General features: G+C 37.6%; 1 protein-coding gene and 1 long non-coding RNA gene across 10 annotated transcripts in view; one reads left to right on the top strand and one right to left on the bottom strand.

Moving 5' to 3' along the window:
• Positions 1 to 22,187, bottom strand: part of LOC118470525 (trace amine-associated receptor 13c-like) — a 34,612-nt gene extending 12,425 nt beyond the window's left edge. Inside the window, exons 1-3 of one of the 8 annotated variants that reach the window (XR_008603326.1) lie at positions 22,146 to 22,187; positions 12,563 to 12,686; positions 12,008 to 12,122 (exon numbers count right to left, since the gene is read on the bottom strand). Coding sequence is in view for 2 of the 8 variants with exons in the window: in XM_055015582.1 (XP_054871557.1) it covers positions 17,925 to 17,983 (59 nt within the window). In the remaining 6 variants the exon portion in view is untranslated. The other 7 variants (XR_008603322.1, XR_008603325.1, XR_008603321.1 and 4 more) reach the window with 7 other exon arrangements.
• On the top strand, positions 730 to 10,429 carry LOC129350093 (uncharacterized). 2 transcript variants are annotated; one of them, XR_008603327.1, is made up of 5 exons: positions 730 to 858; positions 1,781 to 1,925; positions 4,299 to 4,659; positions 5,476 to 5,780; positions 10,291 to 10,429. It is a non-coding gene; the product is annotated as an uncharacterized LOC129350093 (long non-coding RNA). The 2 variants fall into 2 exon arrangements; XR_008603328.1 differs by lacking the exon at positions 1,781 to 1,925 and having other exon boundaries at positions 774 to 858.

The following is a 22,187-nucleotide window of genomic DNA, read 5'->3' on the forward strand; positions in this document are numbered from 1 at the left end:
CCTTCTCACAAAAATGTGGTTCCATCTATGTATAGCTCAAAGGTTTGTGTTTTGACTTTGATGTCTGTGTCCAACAGTTCTGCTGGAGCAGATGGGAAGACAAAGACGGCTGTTGCTGGCCTTTACAGGAACATAATGACATGTAACCTAAGATGCAGCCTTTGTCCATTCTGCTTTTCAGTTACACAGCACCCCATCTGCTATGGGGGCAGTTTACCAAATCTAAAATTCCCACTGCTCCGGAGGTGTTACTAAGTCCAAGGTAAAGGGATAGTTGGGTTAAAGGAGTGCAGTGTTCTTTTGTAAACAGAAAACAGCCTGATGGATGAAAGATAGCGACATCTGAACCAGCATCCAGAAAGATCTCTTCTGATCAGAAAGGGCTTAAATTCAGCCAACTGTACTCCAGATGTTTTTGAGCTGTTCCTCTGCTGACGAATTCTCAGCCATTGAGTTAATCACAGCTTTATGGAAGCAAATCAGACTCATCAGATTCTGAATTTTAAAAGCTGCTGAATTTGAATTTTTTTTTGCATCAAAATTACGTATGTGACTTTTTTATGCCTGAATTTAGCTCATCAAAATTCTAAAAACCAGTTAAAAATTCAATGTCTTCAAAATTCACCATCAAAAAATTCAATGTTCAAAATTTGCCATCAAAAAATTCAATGTTCAAAATTCGCTGTCAAAAAATTCGCTGTTCACATCCAGGGGACTCAGGCGTAAACAATCGATCCTGGCCAAAATCGAACCAACGTCCAGCCAATCACGTGGCGCTCCTCCGGTCATGTGACGCAGACGGTTCACCTCACAAGACCGGGGTCAACCACGGCTACCAGCATGAACGACGGCGCTTCAGTGAGTGTATTAATCCTTTTTGTCCTGTATGTGGTTTGTTTTTGTGAGAGTCAGTAAGCTGTAATGCATGCCGTTAGCTGCGCTAGCACAGCGTTAGCCGCGATAATACAGCGCTAGCCACGCTAATACAGCGTTAGCCGCGCTAGCCGCGCTAATACAGCGCTAGCCACGCTAATACAGCGTTAGCCGCGCTAGCCGCGCTAATACAGCGCTAGCCGCGCTAATACAGCGCTAGCCGCGCTAAAACAGCGCTAGCCGCGCTAATACAGCGCTAGCCGCGCTAGCCGCGCTAATACAGCGCTAGCACAGCGTTAGCCGCGCTAATACAGCGCTAGCCACGCTAATACAGCGTTAGCCGCGCTAGCCGCGCTAATACAGCGCTAGTCGCGCTAATACAGCGCTAGCCACGCTAATACAGCGCTAGCCGCGCTAGCACAGTAATGAGGTCATACAGACAGCACGTTCTGCAGCTGGGTAGTTGAGTAACAATTTTATAAACGCACAAATGGGTGGAAGTGTGATTTATGCACCCAAAAATGCAGTTAAGTCACAGAGCAGTGTAAAGAAACTGGTCACCTAGCAAACTGAATTAGTCTAGGTAACACTTTGTTTATTATGTGTGTTTTCTGCTCAAGTTAATGTCCTGGTTTGATTCATTTTAAATTACTCCTGATCTTGAAAGGTTTTAAACTGTGCAGTCAAAATAGTTACAACTGTGAGCGAATAGCTTGAAATGAACTGCCCTAGACTTCTCTGTTCATAACTGACCATTCTTTCACAGCTGTATGAAGAGTTATTGTCCAATGATAGTGATAAATGCAGCCCATTTTTTCAACTGTTTCCTGTTTCGTATGCGTACCCTAGATTGTTTTTGATCATTTGTTGTAGCCATTTATCTAATCAATTTTAATCCACTCCATAGCAACACCGTCTGAACTGACCAGTCTGGTGAAATTCTGGACTGGATGGGAGACTCTACCAAGAACTCTCTCCTCAGAAGTAGTGAATGGCAGATACCAGGCAGCCTCCACCTGCTATGAGACCTTACATTCCCAGGACATTACAAGGTATACGCATCATTTAAGACTGACATCCTGGCCTGTATTTGCACCAGCCAGTCAAGATATGTTAGGTGTTGTTCTCTAGTTAGTTTTACTTGACTGACAAAACTAATTGCACTTTTGGATTCCCTCCCCTACCTGTTCTCCCAACTCACCTGACAGGTTATCTGGCTCAAGTATGCTTTTCTGCCATACATTTAAAGTATCTGAAGTTAAGAACATTTCTGGTGAACAATACATGCAATCACGGCATTAAAGCAGGAGTTAAAAATGAACTGGACTGTACTGACTTTATTTTCTCACTGGTGAATGGGATGAAAATCCGTTGCAATATTACAAAACAGCAGCCTATATATATATATATATATTTATTTATTTATTTATTTATTTATTTATTTATAGGCTTTATTTATAGGCTGACAGTATATATATATATATATATATATATATATATATATATATATATATATAGTATTCCAAATACTGTCAGAGCAAAAAATATTTTTAAATTGACTGTCACTGTCAACCTACTTCAACAGGCATTTTTTTGCACATTGAAATTTGAGGTTGTTTGAATTACACTATCTCAGAACAATGATGAAGAATCTATAATACTGAACAAGTAGATCAATAATCTCAGATTATAGGTGAGTTGAAATATGAAAAAAATGAAGTGGTCTATGAAAAGTCCAATCTTTGAAACCTGACATGTTGTTTTGTGTAATTTCTTTGTAAATTAGCCCTGCATCCAGTCATTACCATGACATTGGCATAATGGAACCATGACTACATATATCGTTCTGGAGATAGTGGCATTTTTCCAATGGCAAATTTTCATGCTTTGACAGATACAGTGGTGGAAAAAAGTTTTCAGGCACCTTGAAAATTTTCCACAATCTCAAATATTATCGTGAAATATTTGTTGGAAAGTCTTTTGTGTTTCAAAAGGTGTGACTGCATTAGACAGACACAAATGATGCTTTTTTTGTTTATTGTTTACATGACTAACAAAACAAAATTCTACCAAAATGACCCAATACTCAAAATTTCTTATTTTTAAGGAACCAATGAATTTCAAGTTTTTATTGACTTTTTTAGGATTTGTTTCGTATTATGGCTGTGACTGAACTAATAGAAATTGCATTTGAAGACCTCAGAGGGATTCTTAATGCAATATTTCACAAATGTATGAGGTGTCCAAAAACTTTTTTCTACCGCTGTATTTAATCGCAGTCGGATATGCTTATGTTAGCAAGACATGCTATTATTAGATTAGATTAGATATTACATATATATTATATATATATAGCCTCAAATTTGAATGTGAGAAAAAAAAATACTGAAACTAGGTCTACGGTCCACTTAAAAAAATCTAAAAGTATTTGACATACTCAGCTAATATTTCACAGATACCATTATCTATACATGGGACAGACATATTAAGTTCCAGTAAGTTACAAAGGAGCTCTGGGGATGTGACCATTCTTTGTCGCCCAGCTGCTCCTCTCTCTGAGTGCACAGTTGCAATGTACTGATTCCTGTTTTCTTTTTCTGAGCTGATAAGATGGTGTAGCTGTGTTAGTGCATTTAAAATAGCTGGGCAAACTTCTACTTGGTTGGATAAAGCATTTAAAAACACAAGTTCTTGTGTGCAAGTGAACTCTAAGAAGTCCAGATCCAGAGGCATGTGTCCGAGAATATGCTCCAAACGAGAACAAAGTCTCACATAAAGATGATTTAACAATAGTTCCTAGAACAGAGAAAAACAAAGTTATATAATGCAAAATACCAATGGGATAAATGACTTAACCTGACTGAAAGACTAGACTGCCTCATTAGACATTTCTTTTAGAACAAATTAAGAGGAGGTTACACATACTAAACAGGAAACGGTTGAAAAATGGGCTGCATTTATCTATCATTGCACAATAACTCTTGATACAGCTGTGAAAGAATGGTCAGTTATGAACAGAGAAGTCTAGGGCAGTTCATTTCAAGCTATTCGCTCACAGTTGTAACTATTTTGACTGCACAGTTTAAAACCTTTCAAGATCAGGAGTAATTTAAAATGAATCAAACCAGGACATTAACTTGAGCAGAAAACACACATAATAAACAAAGTGTTACCTAGACTAATTCAGTTTGCTAGGTGACCGGTTTCTTTACACTGCTCTGTAGGGTTGCCACCCGTCCCTTAAAATACGGAAACGTCCTTTATTTGACAATTAATTGTTGCGTCCCGTATTGAATCAATACGGGACGCAAGTTTTTCCCTATTTTCATAAACGCCCCGTACACGTCTGTCACACACTCATCAAAATTGCATAATGAATAAAATAAAACAAGAAATATTAAGGGCAGCCAATTTCATCTTCGTAGGACCTTTGTAGCGAGGACCCGATGCCAGGTCCAGTGGACAGACTTCAGACGTCTCTGTGTGTCCGGTCCTGTCTCTGGTTGCCTGGTTACAGACGCTGCTGCACCCGCACGTTTAAAAATGTCTACACCTGAAACTCCACCACGTCTAAAGAAGCAAAAACGTTTGCAAATGTACAGACTGGAGTGGGAAGAGTGGAACCCCTGGCAATGGATACAAGGCAAACTGTGTTTTCTGTTGCTCATGGACTGGCTGAAGTAAGGCAGCATCAGGAGACAAACATGGAGGAAATATGAGAACAGAGAGAACCCAACCAGCAGGTCACAGTTTATCATCATCTAATCATCTCCTCAAGTCGATATGGTAAGTGGACATCATGATGAGATCAGCTAGATTTCCTACAGTATATGGCTGTGAATTTACCAGAGGATGCTTATAATAATGCTGATGTGGCCGTACACTCTACACTATTTTAGTGACTCAGTAAATGCCTAAGTTGGTTATTATTTTTTAATGCTTTTTAGTTTTTAATAAACATTTATTTAATAGCCTATATGTAATCAAACATGGTCTTTGCCTAAAAAGAATAATATTTCATTGCACAAGTAAAAGTATAGTAATTTTTAAAACTGTTCATATTATTATAATATGTTGCTAAAAAACAAACAAAAAAAACCACATCATAGTAATATGTCAGTTAAAAAAGCCTATAGTATAGCATGTTCCCAACAAACGTCATAGTATAGCCTTTGGTCCAGAAAATGTCCATAGTATAGCATGTCGCTCTAAAATTGTCATAGTTTAGCATGTTGCTCTTAAAACGTCATAGTATAGCCTTTAGTCCACAGCTGTCAGTAGGTTAGGAGCAACACAAAAACAGTCCAAACGCTGGTTTCCAGAGGGTTAGACGAGTATTTATTTGAAAGACTAAGTTTACAACAACACAACATGTGAGGGGGTTAAAAACAAATGGGTGTTAGTAAAATAAAAATAAATAAACAGAACTAAAAGTGAACTTCATGTTGACATTGATGGGCATTCCAACCAGGAACAAAGTAAAAGATAATACGAAAGAAACCTCTTCCTGTTCACCTCTTAAAACCCCAAAACACACCACAGTAGCAGCCTAAACTATAACTACAAATGGGTTCCCTGTTTTCCTTTGTGAACAATTCAAAGGTCCCTCTCTATCTCCCCACACATCCACCAACCACTGGAACACATCTCCAAAGTTCTGCTGGTCCAGCTCAGCTTCCCCTCAGAAGAAGTGCCGCTACCTGCCAGATGAAGGAGCCTTTTGAGAGGCAGCTGGCATCGTGATTGGACTGTACTTTGGTCTGTTCCAATCCAGCTTCAGCTCCAGAGACGGCAGGCGGGACGAGTCAACGGAGGCCGGGTGGACGAAGGCATGCAGCTGAGTACAATCCAGAAAACAACAGAGGAGGAGTGCAGCGGCCCAGAGCCAGAACAACCAGAGTAGCATCGTATGTCTCTTAGAAAACATCATAGTATAGCCTTTGCTATGAAAAAATGCCAGAATATACATCATATGTTGTACAAATAACAAGTCAAAGGAAAGAGACATACATTGTAGAATTGTAGTAATTGTGGGCTGACTGATTTACTGATTATCAGTATTTTATTTTTTACTGATTTATGGTAATAAATACATTGAAAAATGGTGCTACTTTGGCTCTGAACTTTTATCTACCTGTGGTCGCTCTGTCTTGTGGAGTGATTTGATTGGTTATCCGTCACGAATAAAACTCCTTTAACTTAACATCTGTAAACAAAAAAATGTATCAACAAGTTTTCTGTTAGAGTTTGTGTTCTTCTAAGTTTAACTCCAAGATTTTAAATATTTTCATTTACTGCAAATGAATATCTACTCCAAATGTTTCACTAATAATCATTATCAGCCTTAAAAACCCACAAAACACCCCTCTATACTCGATGACACTTAGTACAGTCCGGTTCCCCCTTCTATAAATCTGCTTGGAATCTTCCACTTCCTGTTTGTCAAAGTGGCCTTCTACCTGGACAGGTTTTGTTGGAGCTCATGCAGCAAACATTTTGGGTAACTGCACTTTAATATGGATGGATGACACTGAATTAGAGTCTGTTTTAATGAGACTGAGTTAAGATGTGTAGCTCTGTCATTAAATAGGAAATTATTTCTTAGAATTCACAGAGAAAAGTCTGAAATGTTTGCTAGGTTAGCGTCCCACATGTTCTTTGGCTCAGCTAAAGCTAACTTTCTCCAACTTCTGGATCTCTTGAGTTGCTTGTTAAAATATCTTGCTGTAGGTGCTGAAGCTCAGAAAGTCTGAGATGTTTGTTCAAAATAAGCTCATTCTCAAGTCTTATCTGAACTGTCCTCTTTTGTTTGAACTTTCCCTAAACTTAGGAGTTAATGTCAGAGCAGCACATCCAGACTCAGTCTCATTTATGTAGAGATTAAACTTCAGCGTCATTCATTGATGTTAAAGTGCAGTTTTTCAAATGTTTGTTGCACATGCTCCCGACCAAACCAGTCCAGGTGGAAGACGATGTGAAGAGAAAGCTCCAGAGGATGAATATCACACATTTACGTTGGAAATAAATGTCCTTTCATTAGACATTGTCATGCAAAAGTTGGATTTCCCTTTAATGATGTTCAAATCTTTGTTGAGTGTTTTGTTGATGTTGGTTTCTAAATGTTTTTTGACACTCGGCCCCAAAGATTAAAACCTTTTACGGCTCACAAGCTGCAACAATTCACACATTATCAACTATGTTTCTGACTAAACTAAGATAAAAAGTGAAAAACTGCCTGATTCCTGCATCATGAATGTAAATCTTTTTGGTTTTTATGACAGTAAACTGAATATATTTGGGTTTGACATTTTATAAACCAAAACAAGAAATGAATTACTGGAGAAAACAATCAACAGATTAATGGACAAAGAAAATGTGTTTTCCAACATGTATGGCTGAATTACTCCAACATTACAAGATACATACAATTTTAATTCAATTTTATTTATATAATGCCAATTACAGGTGAAATTGTCTCAAGACACTTTATTTTTCCATTTTCTGTCACATTTAAAATATGACAAAGTAAGAAATTTAAACCGCTTGACTAATCCAATTTATTATTTGGTTTTTAAGAGACTAATCGACAACTAAAATAACTTTCTCCACTAAAACTAATAAACATGAGGTCAAATAGAAGGAACAGTTTTAAATATTGCAGTCCCACGACGACAGGAATAAAGTTTCTCAACAAAAACTAAATCTGCTGGTGGATTCCGATAAAGTCCTAATAAATGATAATAAAGTGTGATACTAAAGGTTTGTGGTGCTAAAAATGTCAAAGTAAAGATATGAAGTTGAACATCTGGATGGAGGTTGATAAAAAATTGACCTCCCTTCATTTCTCTGGAGCGACTCCATGGATTTTATGGATGGTGGTTAAAGACCTGCTCTTCTAGTGGTCTTCCTTCTAGTCGCTGTAAAAAGTCAGTCCATCCTGGCTGACTTCAACATTTCTTCATGACAACTTGTTCTGCCTCCGACCTGGTGGAAACTCCAGAAACTCGGGAAAACCTGTTGAGACTCGAAGAACTCGTGGAGACTCGAAAAACTCGTCGGGCGGGGGAAGGTGTGGTGGGAGGTGGGGGAGTAGAGGGGGGAGGCCGCCACCCACCTCCCCGCCTACTCTCCGCCCAGACTCCACCCAGACTCCGCCTTGGCTCTGCCCATGTGGTCACTTGGAAACTACGATGTCAAAGGGACGACGAAATTACTTCTTTTCATCTGATCTGTAGCTCAGTGAGTTAAGGATTCACCTATGGAGCTGCAGGTCGCTGGTTCAAGACCAGACACTTCTTAAAGTTTTTGAAAATCCTGACAAAGACAAAGAAAGAAAAAGGCCGGTGGCAGGTCTTGAACCGGCGACCTTCCAGTTGGTAGTCTGTCTTCTTATCCCCTGAGCTACCTGCTCAGATACTAATTCTTCTTTTTTTTGCGCATTTGTCATCTAATTTTTGTTGTTTTCGAGTTTTTTTTTTAACTCGGGTCTCGACTCGACCGTTTTTCTCAGGAGGTTGGACTTCAGCCTTTGTGCTGGAGGGTGGAACCCTCAGTTCCAAGACTTTCCAAAGCCTCCAGACCTCCCGAGTCCTCAGGACCTGAGCTTTCACACAGTCTGAGGGCTGAAATTTTCTAAGTCCCACAGTAGTTCTCTGTTTGATTGAACTTTCAGACAGTCCAAGGACTGATATCTTCTAAGTTCCTGAGTAGTTCTCTGTTAGTTTGAACCTTCAGACAGTCCAAGGACTGATATCTTCTAGGTTCCTGAGTAGTTCTCTGTTAGTTTGAACCTTTAGACAGTCTGAGGACTGAAATTTTAAAAGTTCTTGAGTAGTTCTCTGTTAGTTTGAACCTTTAGACAGTCTGAGGACTGAAATTTTAAAAGTTTCTCAGTACTTCTCTGTTAGTTTGAACTTTATGGTTAACAGAAGCCTTAAAACTTGTGACCATGAGTCTTGATTTCACATTTAGAACATCCATCTGAGTTCTTCTCAGACCTTCACCTGTGGGTTTTTTAGAAATACTCAACAAACTTTGATTCTCTTCACTGAACAGTAAAGTTTGTGGAGATCAGAAGGTAACATTAGTTTGATAAATGCCTTCAACTACTAGTCGACTTTATCTGGAAAGCAGTTTTCTGAAATGAGTTCTTAGTAAATCTGTCCACAATCAAACCAAGAACATAGAAAGAGGAAATGTTTGAAGAAACAACTTGATGTTTTCATTTCAGACTAGAAAACACTTGAAGACCTTTATCTGTTTTTGCTCTTTTTGATTGTTTTATTGTCTCTTCTGTTTAATTTGATCTTCTAAAGTTTAACTGGTGTCTTTTCAAATGTTTTGTCTTTAGTTTGATTCTTCTTAAATGTTTAGTTTTGCTCTTTTCTCACCTTTTATTCTTTTCTAATGTCTGATTTGATTTCCAAATGTTTTGTCTTTTTAATGTTTAATTGTTTTTTCAAATGTTTTATCGGCTTGTTTGAAAAATTTCCTTTTCTTTCCCCGTGTTTAATTTTTCGATTAAATCTTTAAGGTTTTTCTTTTTAAATGTTTTACCACCTTTTAATGTTTAATTTTCTTTTTAAATGCTTCATTGTATTTTCTGTTTAATTCCTATTTAAAGTTTTATTGTCTTTAAGATTTAATTTTCCAATTAAACATTTAATTTTTAATTCAATGTTTTGTATTTTTAAAGGTTTAATAATCTAATTTAATGTTTTGTATTTTTAAAAAAATGTGTAATATTCTTGTTTAATTTTATTTTTTAAATGTTTAATTATCTAAAATATTTAATCTTCAATGTTTCATATTTTTGTTTAATAAATTTTGTTTAATTTCATAATTATGTTTTGTATCTTCTGTTTATTTAATTATTTTGTCTGTTTAATATAATTTAATTGTATTTAATGTTTAATTTTCTTTTTAAAAGTTTTGTTGTATTAAATGTTTTTTTCCTTTGATTTAATTGCTTTTTTAAAATGTAGTTTATTTCTTTAATCTTTTTTTCTGTCAAGATTTTAACCTCAACCTTAGAAATGAAACAAACCCTTAAATCACAATGAAAATACTTCTGTTGTCACAGTCATGAGTTAGTCAATTATTCAGTTTATCAATTGAGCTTTATTTGTTCAGCACCTTTTACACAGATGACAAAACTGTGAAAAAAGAGAAAAAACTATGCTAAAACTATGATTGAAACAAAAAACATATTTTAAAAAAAATATTTAACATCGTAATAAAATCTGTTGTGTCCAGGGGATGGAGGGACTTTATTGAAGTCTTCTTGGGCTCACATGGCAAATCATTTAAAATATAATATTTATATTCAGTCTAAGGAAACTGGAAACTGCAGAGCGACAGAAGAACCAACAATATCTCCTGTTTGCTCCTTTAATGAGTCGATTCTTGTGCTTTCAGACTAAAGAACTACAGACTCTTCACAACCTGCTCAAACTCTTGGTACAGGACCTCACCACACGGGTCAAGAAGGTTTCCATCTCATTTCTACTCTGAAGCTCACCTTCTCCTGCTCAAACTGCTGACAAATGTTTCTGCTGCTCTAAAGTCTGGTCTCCAGAACTTCCTAAAAACTCTCAAAGTCTCTTCTGCTGCAGGTTGCTTTGTAGAACTGTTCCAGAAAACCTCACTAAACCACATGGAGGGGCCTCAAGATAGTCGTCCAAATGAAACCGTACAAAACCCAAACTAGCACAACCCAAACGCTAAAGTCTCCTGCAGCCTCCCAGAGAACCTCTGAGAACAGAGAATCAGGACAGGAACTCTTACCTTCTGGACAACCAACGATGGTTCACAAACAAGAATACAGAATGTGTCTGACCAAACACCTCTAAAGACTCACTACAGCCAAGATAAAGACACAACTCAGCTGCACCAAATCCACTAATCACTGCACACATTAGCACCATGTGCTAACTGTGGCTAAAGAACCACATTTACCAAGACAACTATCCAGTACAAAGCCCTAAAACACACCAAGAAACACATTAAAGATGATTTTACTGCTGGAAGCTGCAAGTCAACGCCTAAAGAACAAACTAAAGCAATGGAGCCAAACCCGGTTCAGTGGTGAAGGGAAGCAGAGGAAATGTTTGTCTGCAGCTAAATAAAGCAGGAAGACACTGAGCTGCTCAGGTGTTCCTGATAACACCAAGCTGCTCAGGTGTTCCTGATAACACCAAGCAGCCACCTGGACAGCCAATAGGAACACAGCTTCCTGGAAGTCCAGAGGGCTGGCTTAGTGAAGGAAATTTAATTTAAAGTTGAGGCAGAAAGTTAACAAAGAAAGTTGAAAACCACCTTCTGATACCTGAAATCTCTGAGTTTTCACACAAAGAACACCTGAACATGTCAAACTGGTTCCATAGTAGAACCATCATTGTAAAAACGTCATAGTATGGTGTGTTGCTCAAAAAACATTACGACCCGGCTGTCTAGGGTCGCCGAGGAGCAACACAAAAACAGGTGGTATATTCCACCCAACATCCTTGAACATAAAGTTAAAAAGTTCATTCAAAGGAATATTCCACCCAAAATCCTTCAATGTAGACCAAAAAAATCTTGGTGTAAAGGAGTATTCCACCTTAAATGTAGAGCTAAAGGATGGTTTGGAGTAATATTCTACTCTAAAATCTTCCAATGTAGACCTAAAAGGTTTATCTGATGGTATATTCTACCCAACATCTTGGAACATTTACCTAAAAGGTTGGTTTAATGGTATATTCCCAGAAGAACCCTTGAACATTGGGCTTAATGGTATATTCCACCCAAAATACTTGTACATATACCAAGAACTCAGTGTAAAGGAAATGTAGACCTAAAAGGATTGTTTAAAGGAATATTTAAACGATTACTTTCATTATTTAATAATCTGTTATCAGTCAGAACCCTGGCAAACTTATTTTCATCAGTTTTTTAGTGGAAGTCACAAATAAAGGAGCTCTTGGTTTTTCCCGGCGTTACTGAGTCCAAAGCTGCTGTTTCAACACAGAACGTTCACATGCATCCACAAACCTCTCAGCACTCAAACACCCACAGACAGGCGGCCGGCTGGACCGAGGCTCGGCGGCGTCCTCAGACCCACGAGTCGGGGAGTCGCTGAACTTGTTGGTCCGGTTTGAAGGCCTCCGTGTGGTCCACTAGAAGTCCACGTAGTCGGTGTTGGCTTTGAACCGCAGCGACTGGCCGCCATCAGGTGGACCGGCTCGTCCTCGTAGGACTCCTCCTGTAGCCTTGAGGGAACCACAGGAACATTCAGTAGCTGTTGGAGTTCTTCCTGTCAGGCTCATGGTAGAACGGCTCTGAAGAATCTTGTACTTGTCTTATCTGGAACAATCTAACAGCCTAAACTGTTAACAGCGGTGTAAAGAAGCAAACACACAAGCATTGATTAGGACACAAACTAGATTTATTTTAGAAAACAAATCAGCTCAGAGGCATTTGTTCACACATGTGGCTGAATAGGAGGCCGTCCAATCAAGATTCGAGGTCTTCACTCTGTAGGTTGGTTGTTTGGTGAGACTCTTGGACCTCCATCAGCTGACGTGGATGTTTGATGGTCTTCCTCTCTAGTGCCAGATGATTCATCCATGAATTCAGCAGCTACAGACTGAAATGAAGCTCATGCTGCCGTGATTGAATTCCTGTTCCAGATCAAATGTTCAGAGCTCACCTTGAATGCAGCTGTCTGCTGTCTGATAGTTTTTCTCATTGTAGTCTTCAATAAAGTCTTTTTCCTCATGTCAGGATGTGGTGAGACTCTTTCTCAGTCGCTGCAGACGTCCCTCATTGTGCATCTCCAGAGAAGAAACAGAAAAACTGGTCACTGCTTCAGCATCACAAACACTCTCCAGCACTGTTCCCTCTAAGCTGCGCGCGTGCGCAATTGCGCACTGCTGACACGGTCTCCGCGCACAGAAAATCTGCGCTGCGCACAAAAAAAAAAATCCAACCTAAATTGTAAATAAAATAAACACATAACAATTCATTCTATGTTTTTTTTCAATGTGAGTCAGTGAGTGACCGGTGACTGGCTGCTGCAGCCAATGATGCGATTCACATACGTATTTACCATAGACTGTATATAATGGTATTTATGCAGCTAATCAACGTCAGGCGTCCATATGTGCAGCCACCGTTATTCTCATAGATATGAATGAGTAGATAGGACACGCCCCTTTGAGCTGCGTGCTACAGCGAGGCTAAGCTAGTAGGAGCAAAGTTTCAGTGCATTCCGTTGATGTAGACGGCGTGAAAACGGAAACAAGTATGCCGGCTCACTGTGCTGCATACAGTTACACACTGCGTCGTACAATTGAGACAGACAGTCTGAGGACTGAAATCTTCTAAGTTCCTGAGTAGTTCTCTGTTAGTTTGAACCTTCAGACAGTCTGAGGACTGAAATCTTCTAAGTTCCTGAGTAGTTCTCTGTTAGTTTGAACCTTCAGACAGTCTGAGGACTGAAATTTTAAAAGTTTCTCAGTACTTCTCTGTTAGTTTGAACTTTCTGGTTAACAGAAGCCTTAAAACTTGTGACCATGAGTCTTGATTTCACATTTAGATCATCCATCTGAGTTCTTCTCAGACCTTCACCTGTGGGTTTTTTAGAAATCCTCAACAAACTTTGATTCTCTTCACTGAACAGTAAAGTTTATGGAGATCAGAAGGTAACATTAGTTTGATAAATGCCTTCAACTATTAGTAGACTTTATCTGGAAAGCAGTTTTCTGAAATGAGTTCTTAGTAAATCTGTCCACAATCAAACCAAGAACATAGAAAGAGGAAATGTTTGAAGAAACAACTTGATGTTTTCATTTCAGACTAGAAAACGCTTTAAGACTTTTATCTGTTTTTGCTCTTTTTGATCGTTTTATTGTCTCTTCTGTTTAATTTGATCTTCTAAAGTCTAATTGGTGTCTTTTGAAATGTTTCGTCTTTAGTTTGATTCTTCTTAAACGTTTAGTTTTGCTCTTTTCTCACCTTTTATTCTTGTCTAATGTCTGATTTGATTTCCAAATGTTTTGTCTTTTTAATGTTTAATTGTTTTTTCAAATGTTTTATCGGCTTGTTTGAGTTTCTTTTTCTTTCCCAATATTTAATGTTTCGATTATATCTTTAAGGTTTTTCTTTTTAAATGTTTTACCACCTTTTAATGTTTAATTTTCTTTTTAAATGCTTCATTGTATTTTCTGTGTAATTCCTATTTAAAGTTTTATTGTCTTTAAGATGTAATTTTCTAATTAAACATCAAATTTTTTAATTAAATGTTTAGTCTTTTTTTTTTTTTTTGCCTTTTCCAGCTTTTTATTGGATAGACATAGTGAGAGACAAACAGGAAATGGGGGAGAAGACATGCAGCAAAGGGCCGCGAGTGGGAATCGAACCCGGGTCACTGCGTTGGTGATCAGCACCTGTACATTGGTCACCCACTTAACCCGTTGAGCTATACAGGCACCCATGTTTTATCTTTTAAAAGGTTTAATGATCTAATTAAATGTTTTGCAGTTTTTAAAATGTTTAATAGTGTTCTTGTTTAATTGTATTTTTTTTAAATGTTTAATGATGGAAAGTATTTCATCTGTAATTTGTAATATTTGTATTTTAAAAATTTTGTTTAATTTCATACTGACATGTATTGTATCGTGTCGAATGATCTCATTCCATATTTTGTCTGTTTAATATAATTTAATGTAATTTAATGTTTAACTCTATTAAACAGACAAAATATGGAATGAGATCATTCGACACAATACAATACATGTCAGTATGAAATTAAACAAAATTTTTAAAATACAAATATTACAAATTACAGATGAAATACTTTCCATCATTAAACATTTAAAAAAAATACAATTAAACAAGAACACTATTAAACATTTTAAAAACTGCAAAACATTTAATTAGATCATTAAACCTTTAAAAAGACAAAACATTTAATTACAAAATTAAATGTTTAATTAGAAAATTACATCTTAAATTTCTTAATTAGATTATTAAACCTTTAAGAAGACAAAACATTTAATTAAAAAATTAAATGTTTTAATAGAAAATTACATCTTAAAGACAATAAAACTTCATATAGGAATTAAACAGAAAATACAATGAAGCATTTAAAAAGAAAACTAAACATTAAAAGGCGGTATATGTATATATAATTTAATTGTAATTAATGTTTAACTCTATTAAACAGACAAAATATTGAATTAGATAATTCAACAAGATACATGTCATTATGAAATTAAACAAAATCTTTAAAATACAAATATTCAAAATTACAGATAAAATATTTTCCAGAATTAAACATTTAAAAAATACAATTAAACAAGAAGAATATTAAACATTTTAAAAAATGCAAAACATTTAATTGGATTATTAAACCTTTAAAAAGACAAAACATTTAATTAAAAAAATAAATGTTTAATTAGAAAATTACATCTTAAATTTCTTAAATCTTTTTAATAATAAAACTTTTAAAAAGTTCTACTGTATTATTTTTTTTCCTTTGATTTAATTGCTTTTTGTTATGTAGTTTATTTTTTAAATCTTTTTCTGTCAAGATTTTAACCCCAACCTTAAAAATGAAATAAACCCTTAAATCGCAATGAAAATACTTCTGTTGCCACAATCATGAGTTAGTCAGTTATTCAGTTTATCAATTCAACTTTATTTGTTTAGCACCTTTTACACAGATGACAAAACTAAACAAGCAAAGAGAAAAAACTATGCTAAAACTATGATTAAAACTCAAAAACATATTTTTAAAAAAAGATTTAACATGGTAATAAAATATGTTGTGTCCAGGGGATGGAGGGAGTTTATTGAAGTCTTCTTGGGCTCACATGGGAAATCATTTAATATATAAACTTGATATTCAGTCTAAGGAAACTGCAGAGCGACAGAAGAACCAACAATATCTCCTGTTTTCTCCTTTAATGAGTCGACTCTTCTTGTGCTTTCAGACCAAAGAACTACAGACTCTTCACAACCTGCTCAAACTCTTGGTACAGGACCTCACCACACAGGTAAAGAAGGTTTCTGTCTCATTTCTACTCTGAAGCTCACCTTCTCCTGCTCAAACTGCTGACAAATGTTTCTGCTGCTCTAAAGTCTGGTCTCCAGAACTTCCTAAAAACTCTCAAAGTCTCTTCTGCTGCAGGTTGCTTTGTAGAACTGTTCCAGAAAACCTCACTAAACCACATGGAGGGGCCTCAAGATAGTCGTCCAAATGAAACCATACAAAAACCAAACTAGCACAACCCAAACGCTAAAGTCTCCTGCAGCCTACCAGAGAACCTCTGAGAACAGAGAATCAGGACAGGAACTCTTACCTTCTGGACAACCAACGTTGGTTCACAAACAAGAATACAGAATGTGTCTGACCAAAAACCTCTAAAGACTCACTACAGCCAAGATAAAGACACAACTCAGCTGCACCAAATCCACTAATCACTGCACACATTAGCACCATGTGCTAACTGTGGCTAAAGAACCACATTTACCAAGACAACTATCCAGTACAAAGCCCTAAAACACACCAAGAAACACATTAAAGATGATTTTACTGCTGGAAGCTGCAAGCCAACGCCTAAAGAACAAACTGAAGCAATGGAGCCAAACCCAGTTCACTGGTGAAGAGAAGCAGAGGAAATGTTTGTCTGCAGCTAAATAAAGCAGGAAGACACTGAGCTGCTCAGGTGTTCCTGATAATACCAAGCAGCTGCTCAGGTGTTCCTGATAACACCTAGTAGTCACCTGGACAGCCAATAGGAACACAGCTTCCTGGAAGTCCAGAGGGCTGGCTTAGTGAAGGAAATTTAATTTAAAGTTGAAGCAGAAAGTTAACAAAGAAAGTTGAAAACCACTTTCTGATCCCTGAAATCTCTGAGTTTTCACACAAAGAACACCTGAACATGTCAAACTGGTTCCATAGTAGAACCATCATTGTAAAAACGTCATAGTATGGTGTGTTGCTCAAAAAACATTAGGACCCGGCTGTCAGGGGACAAACATGTAAGAAACATGAGAACAGAGAGAACCCAACCAGTAGGTCACAGTTTATCATCCCCCAGTCATCTCCTGAAGTCCATATGGTGAGAGACATCAGTATCTGGTTGTTAATTTACCAGAGGATGCTTAGAATCATGCTGATGTGGTCTGTACTCTACACCAGTGGTTCTCAACTGGTCTGGGCCTGGGACCCACCATAAAACTGAAATGACAAGTCGTGACCCAAACAATATTTCTCCAAAAATCAACAATTTATTGATTGAGCGTTCGAAGACAAAACTTTTAAACCTGAACTCAAGTACTTCACAACAACTCAAAATCAAGCAGCAATACTAATTCAAGTACTGAGGACTTTGAAACAAGTAGAACAATAGCCTCAAGTAGTTCTCAGGATATATAAAAGTGCATTTTTTTTTCTACAAAAAAAGTGCAATTCAACAAAAACAGTAGCTTCTCATAATACTGCACAAGTCTGCAACATTGCTGTTGTAGCTGGAGAAACTATGTATAGAAATATGTGCAAAAGAGTCCAAAACATGAAAACTGATGAAGTGCATTCAACAAATTATTAAAGTGAAGAAATGCTTAATGTTCTGATCAATCTCAAAATGTAAACACAATAAAACATTTTTCAAAGGGCTTAACTATATTTGAAAGCCAATATTTGGGGAAAAAATAGTGTGCAATATTGAAAGAAAAGTGTGTTTTTAAGCACTTACAAATAAACAAAAGTCACAAGTCACAATAAAAGTACTGCAGAACTACATGAAGTTCTAATGGCTTAGCTGAGGATGCTTTTTGGCCTTTACAAGAGTCTCAAAATCTGGCTGTATGCATGATAAAGCAACTCTGAGGTCATGCTCAATGTTCAGTTTATTTGGGTATTTTGTTTTCAGCTGAACAAGAGCTGAGAAGCCACATTCACAGAGGTATGTGGTGCTGAATGGTAGGAGGATTTTTACAGCTCGACTAGCAATGGAGGGATACTCTCTCATCACATCGTTGCACCAGAACTGGGAAAGGCTTACCTCTGTGAATTTCTTTCTGAGAGTGCGGTCACATGATAGCTCCACCAGCTGACATTCATCGCTGCTAGGCAACGTGATGCTTTCCATGTTTATTCCAAACGGGTCGCGCACCCAGTCGTCCTCGGGTTGTTTATCGGGAAAGTAGTCGCTAAACCGCTCGAAAAGTTTATTCAGATGCGTGCTTATTGTTTTCGTCATTGTCTTTTTCCCCGCCGCGTCCAGCTGTTGTTGCTCGTTTAGCCATGCTGCTGTTGCTATGAAAACATGCAGTTTCTTCTACAGTAATACGAGTGTCCTCACCGGTCGCTGCTGACACGACGACCCCCTGCGGGTGCGGAGGGGAACTACAATGACTCGCCACTAAATTGGATTATCTTTATTTTTCTCTCTTTTTAGAAAAAGGCTCGCGACCCACCAAAAACGGCCCCGCGACCCACTTTTGGGTCGCGACCCACCAGTTGAGAAACACTGCTCTACAGTATTTTGGTGACTCAATAAATGCCTAAGTCAACCCGCCCGGCCAGCAGCAGATGAGTCCCCCCACATTAGAGTCGGGTTCTGCTCGAGGTTTTTTTCCCTGTTAAAAGGGTGTTTTCCTGCCACTGTCGCCTTTTGGCTGCTCTGGGGGTTCATATGGGTTCTGTAAAGCGTCTCGAGACAATTTGACTGTAATTGGTGCTATATAAATAAAATAAAATTGAATTGAATTGTTTTTTTTATAATGCTTTTTAGTTTTTAATAAACATTTAACAGCCTACATGTAATCAATAAATAGCCTTTGCCTATCTTAAGAAAAATTCACTCAGAACTCTGATAAGTTAACAGTACTAAATAAATCAATAAATACATGCATACACACAAAAATAAGTTAATACATTAACTGTGTTTAGATAAGATTTAGATTTTAAAAAAAAGTTGTTAATGTTTTTGCAGAATCCAGTATTGCTCACTGGTTGGTCATTACATTTTATTAGTTTGATTTCACTGTTTAAAATGATGCCACCTCTTTTCAGACAGAACCTGTGATAATAAAACAATACAAAATTTTTAGTTCCGTGTTAATAAAGCACTTAAAGCTTTAAGTATGGCTAAATGCTTTTTTCAAAATTAAATATATCACTCCTTAGGTGGTAGTGGCCCCAAGTTCAGTAAAGTTGGAAAGATATTCACAGATTCAGACTTCCAGCATCAATAACTCGTTAGATATAGGTTGTCAAAACATAAACGGTGCCTCTTTCCCATTGTTGCAAGGCAGACAATGTGCTACAAGCCCAGTTTTATCAAAAGTAGCTGTCTTTCAAGCTACAGGAATAACATTAGTGTCTATGGAGTGAACAGGGTCCGTCTGCAATTTGCAAAACCACTGCAACAGTAAAGAGAGACAAATATTCAATAACTTCACTCTTCTACATTGTAGTGTCACTAAAATCACTGCAGCCTTCAACTGGCTCCTGTTGACAAAGTGTTTTAACAGAAATGTAAATGCTGTAATTTGATTCTTTTAATGAACCATGTAACTTGAATGGATGTGATGCTGGTGTGACCACAGTGCACACGTCTGATGTTGCTCACAGTGGTCCAAGGGACGCTCAGGGAGTTTGTGTGTTTGCTCACACTCATTAAAAATTACAGGGAACATTGCTCTCCAGCACTGAGAGTGTTTTAGGAATTCATTCATTGTGTTGTGAACTTTGAAGGAGCAGAAACTTTACAGCTGCCAAAGATATGAGCTCCAATTCTGGATGTTTTAGGAAATGAAGTTCATCAAATGAACACTTGATTTTTGCTGATAACTCTCATTAAATTACTGAAGAAATCTAACATAAAAACCTGTAAACTCTCAGGCAGCTTTTGTTAAAGTTTGTCTATAATTCTATCATCATGTTCTGGAACCAGGACTCTGCAGAAGTTCCTTCAATCAGATACTTGTGTGTTTCTATTTAAGGCCTCAGGTTTGAACGTACAGCAGAGGATTAGAAAGGAGTGATTTTAATGTTTAAATAAGTCCAGTAAATGTTTGGAGTAAAAATGATTAAAATTTTGATTTAGATAGATTTGTGTCAAAGAATATTGTAGAGTCTCACTTAAATATATCCAAATGAGTTCAGTGTATTTACATTTTATAGAATATTTGATTTCTTAATCTCAATACTGTAGAGTCTGACCCTAAATATTATAATAATGATGTAAATCTAAATAATAAATAATATTGTAGTGCAGTCATTAAATTTAATCAGTTAAACTTACATAATAAATATCACTGTACAATCTTAACCTGAACATTCATATTATTGAGGTAAATTTACATAAATCATGATATTCTAGTCTTAACTGGAATATGTCTAACATGAATCTTTTTGTATTGTGCTGATAAAAAACAATAACCCGGCTTTCAGATAATATTTATTCACTGTGTATTGGGTGGTACAGAAGTATTAGTACAGAATATTATTTCTTGTTTTATGTGTGATAATTGGCAGTAAACATTCTAAGAAGTGGAAATTGACAGGGTTGTAATAGTGCTGTTCTTGCACAATATTTGTCACTTAATTGCCCTCAGGATGCTGTCGTTGAGCTACCAGTTTTACAGAACAGGCAGATGTTGCAGCTAATGATGTTGTAATTCACATAAACAAGGAAACAAGTCCATCATAATTTGAATGTTAACAGTCCAAAATGAAAAGGTCATATACAGCTTTCCTATTGGGTTAAAGAGCCAAAAAAAAAAAAAACATGAAAAAAAACTTTGTAAAAGCGAGAGGTCGGTAGCAGCTTTAAAACTTACAACCCCCCCCAAAATATCTGTTGTACCCCCCTGTGCCCCCCGCCCCCCACTAAAATTAATCTGGATCCGCCCCTGTCTGACATGAAAGCTGGGATCGTTCTGCAGTTACTGTCCTCAACGAGCAGCAGGTGGCGCTGTGAGCTCCTCCCCTTCACAAAGCACAGCCGGTCAGTCTAGTGACCTGCAGCATCCCACTGTCTGATTAGAGGAGACCCACATCACTCCATGTCCAGACGGCAGATGAATCAAAGTCTCTGCAGATCCCGTCCTGCTTACAGAGTGGGATGGAAATGAAAATGTTTCTTCACTGTCACACTAAAATAAATCACTGCATTTAGCCTCTAGTTCAGAAACATATTTTGAGTATTTTAAACTCACTTTTTGTCTCTCCCACAATGTTGATTACAATTACATGCAAACGGGAAATTATGCAAATTAGGCGATGACATCATTTAGCGACTTCTAGCGACTTTTAGGACAGCCAATAGCTACTTTCCTTACTGAGGAGTTGGCAACACTGGTCAAAACATAAACGATGCCTCTTTCCCACCGTTGTAAGGTAGACAATGTGCTACAAGCCCAGTTTTATCAACAGTAGCTGTCTTTCAAGCTGCACGAATAACATTGATGTCTATGGAGTGAACAGGGACCGTGTGCAAATTGCAAAATTGCTGCAACAGCAAAGAGAAACACAACTATTCAATAGCTTCTCTCTGATACACTGTAGTGTCACCAGAATCACTGCAGCCTTCAACTGGCTCCTGTTGACACCAATGTTATTTCTGCAGCTTGAAAGACAGCTACTGTTGATAAAACTAGGCTTGTAGCACATTGTCTACCTTACAACCATGGAAAAGAGGCATCCTTTATAATGAGTTATTGATGGTGGAATTCTGAATCTGTGAATATCTTTCCGATTTCACTGAACTGTGGCCCCAAGGAGCCGTGGTGGGCGTCCTTTATTTTCATTTCTGAAAGGTGGCAACCCTACTGCTCTGTGACTTAACTGCATTTTCGGGCGCATAAATCACACTTCCCCCCTTTTGTGCGTTTATAAAATTGTTACTCAACTACCCAGCTGCAGAACGTACTGTCTGTATGACCTCATTACTGTGCTAGCGCGGCTAACACTGTATTAGCGCGGCTAACACTGTATTAGCGCGGCTAACACTGTATTAGCGCGGCTAACACTGTATTAGCGCGGCTAGCGCGGCTAACGCTGTGATAGCGCTGTGCTAGCGTTGTATTAGCGCGGCTAACGCTGTGATAGCGCTGTGCTAACGTTGTATTAGCGCGGCTAACACTGTGATAGCGCTGTGCTAGCGTTGTATTAGCGCGGCTAACGCTGTGCTAGCGCAGCTAACGGCATGCATTACAGCTTACTGACTCTCACAAAAACAAACCACATACAGGACAAAAAGGATTAATACACTCACTGAAGCGCCGTCGTTCATGCTGGTAGCTGTGGTTGACCCCGG

Source organism: Amphiprion ocellaris, chromosome 11 (assembly GCF_022539595.1).
Source record: "Amphiprion ocellaris isolate individual 3 ecotype Okinawa chromosome 11, ASM2253959v1, whole genome shotgun sequence".
Taxonomy (NCBI): Eukaryota; Metazoa; Chordata; class Actinopteri; family Pomacentridae; genus Amphiprion; species Amphiprion ocellaris.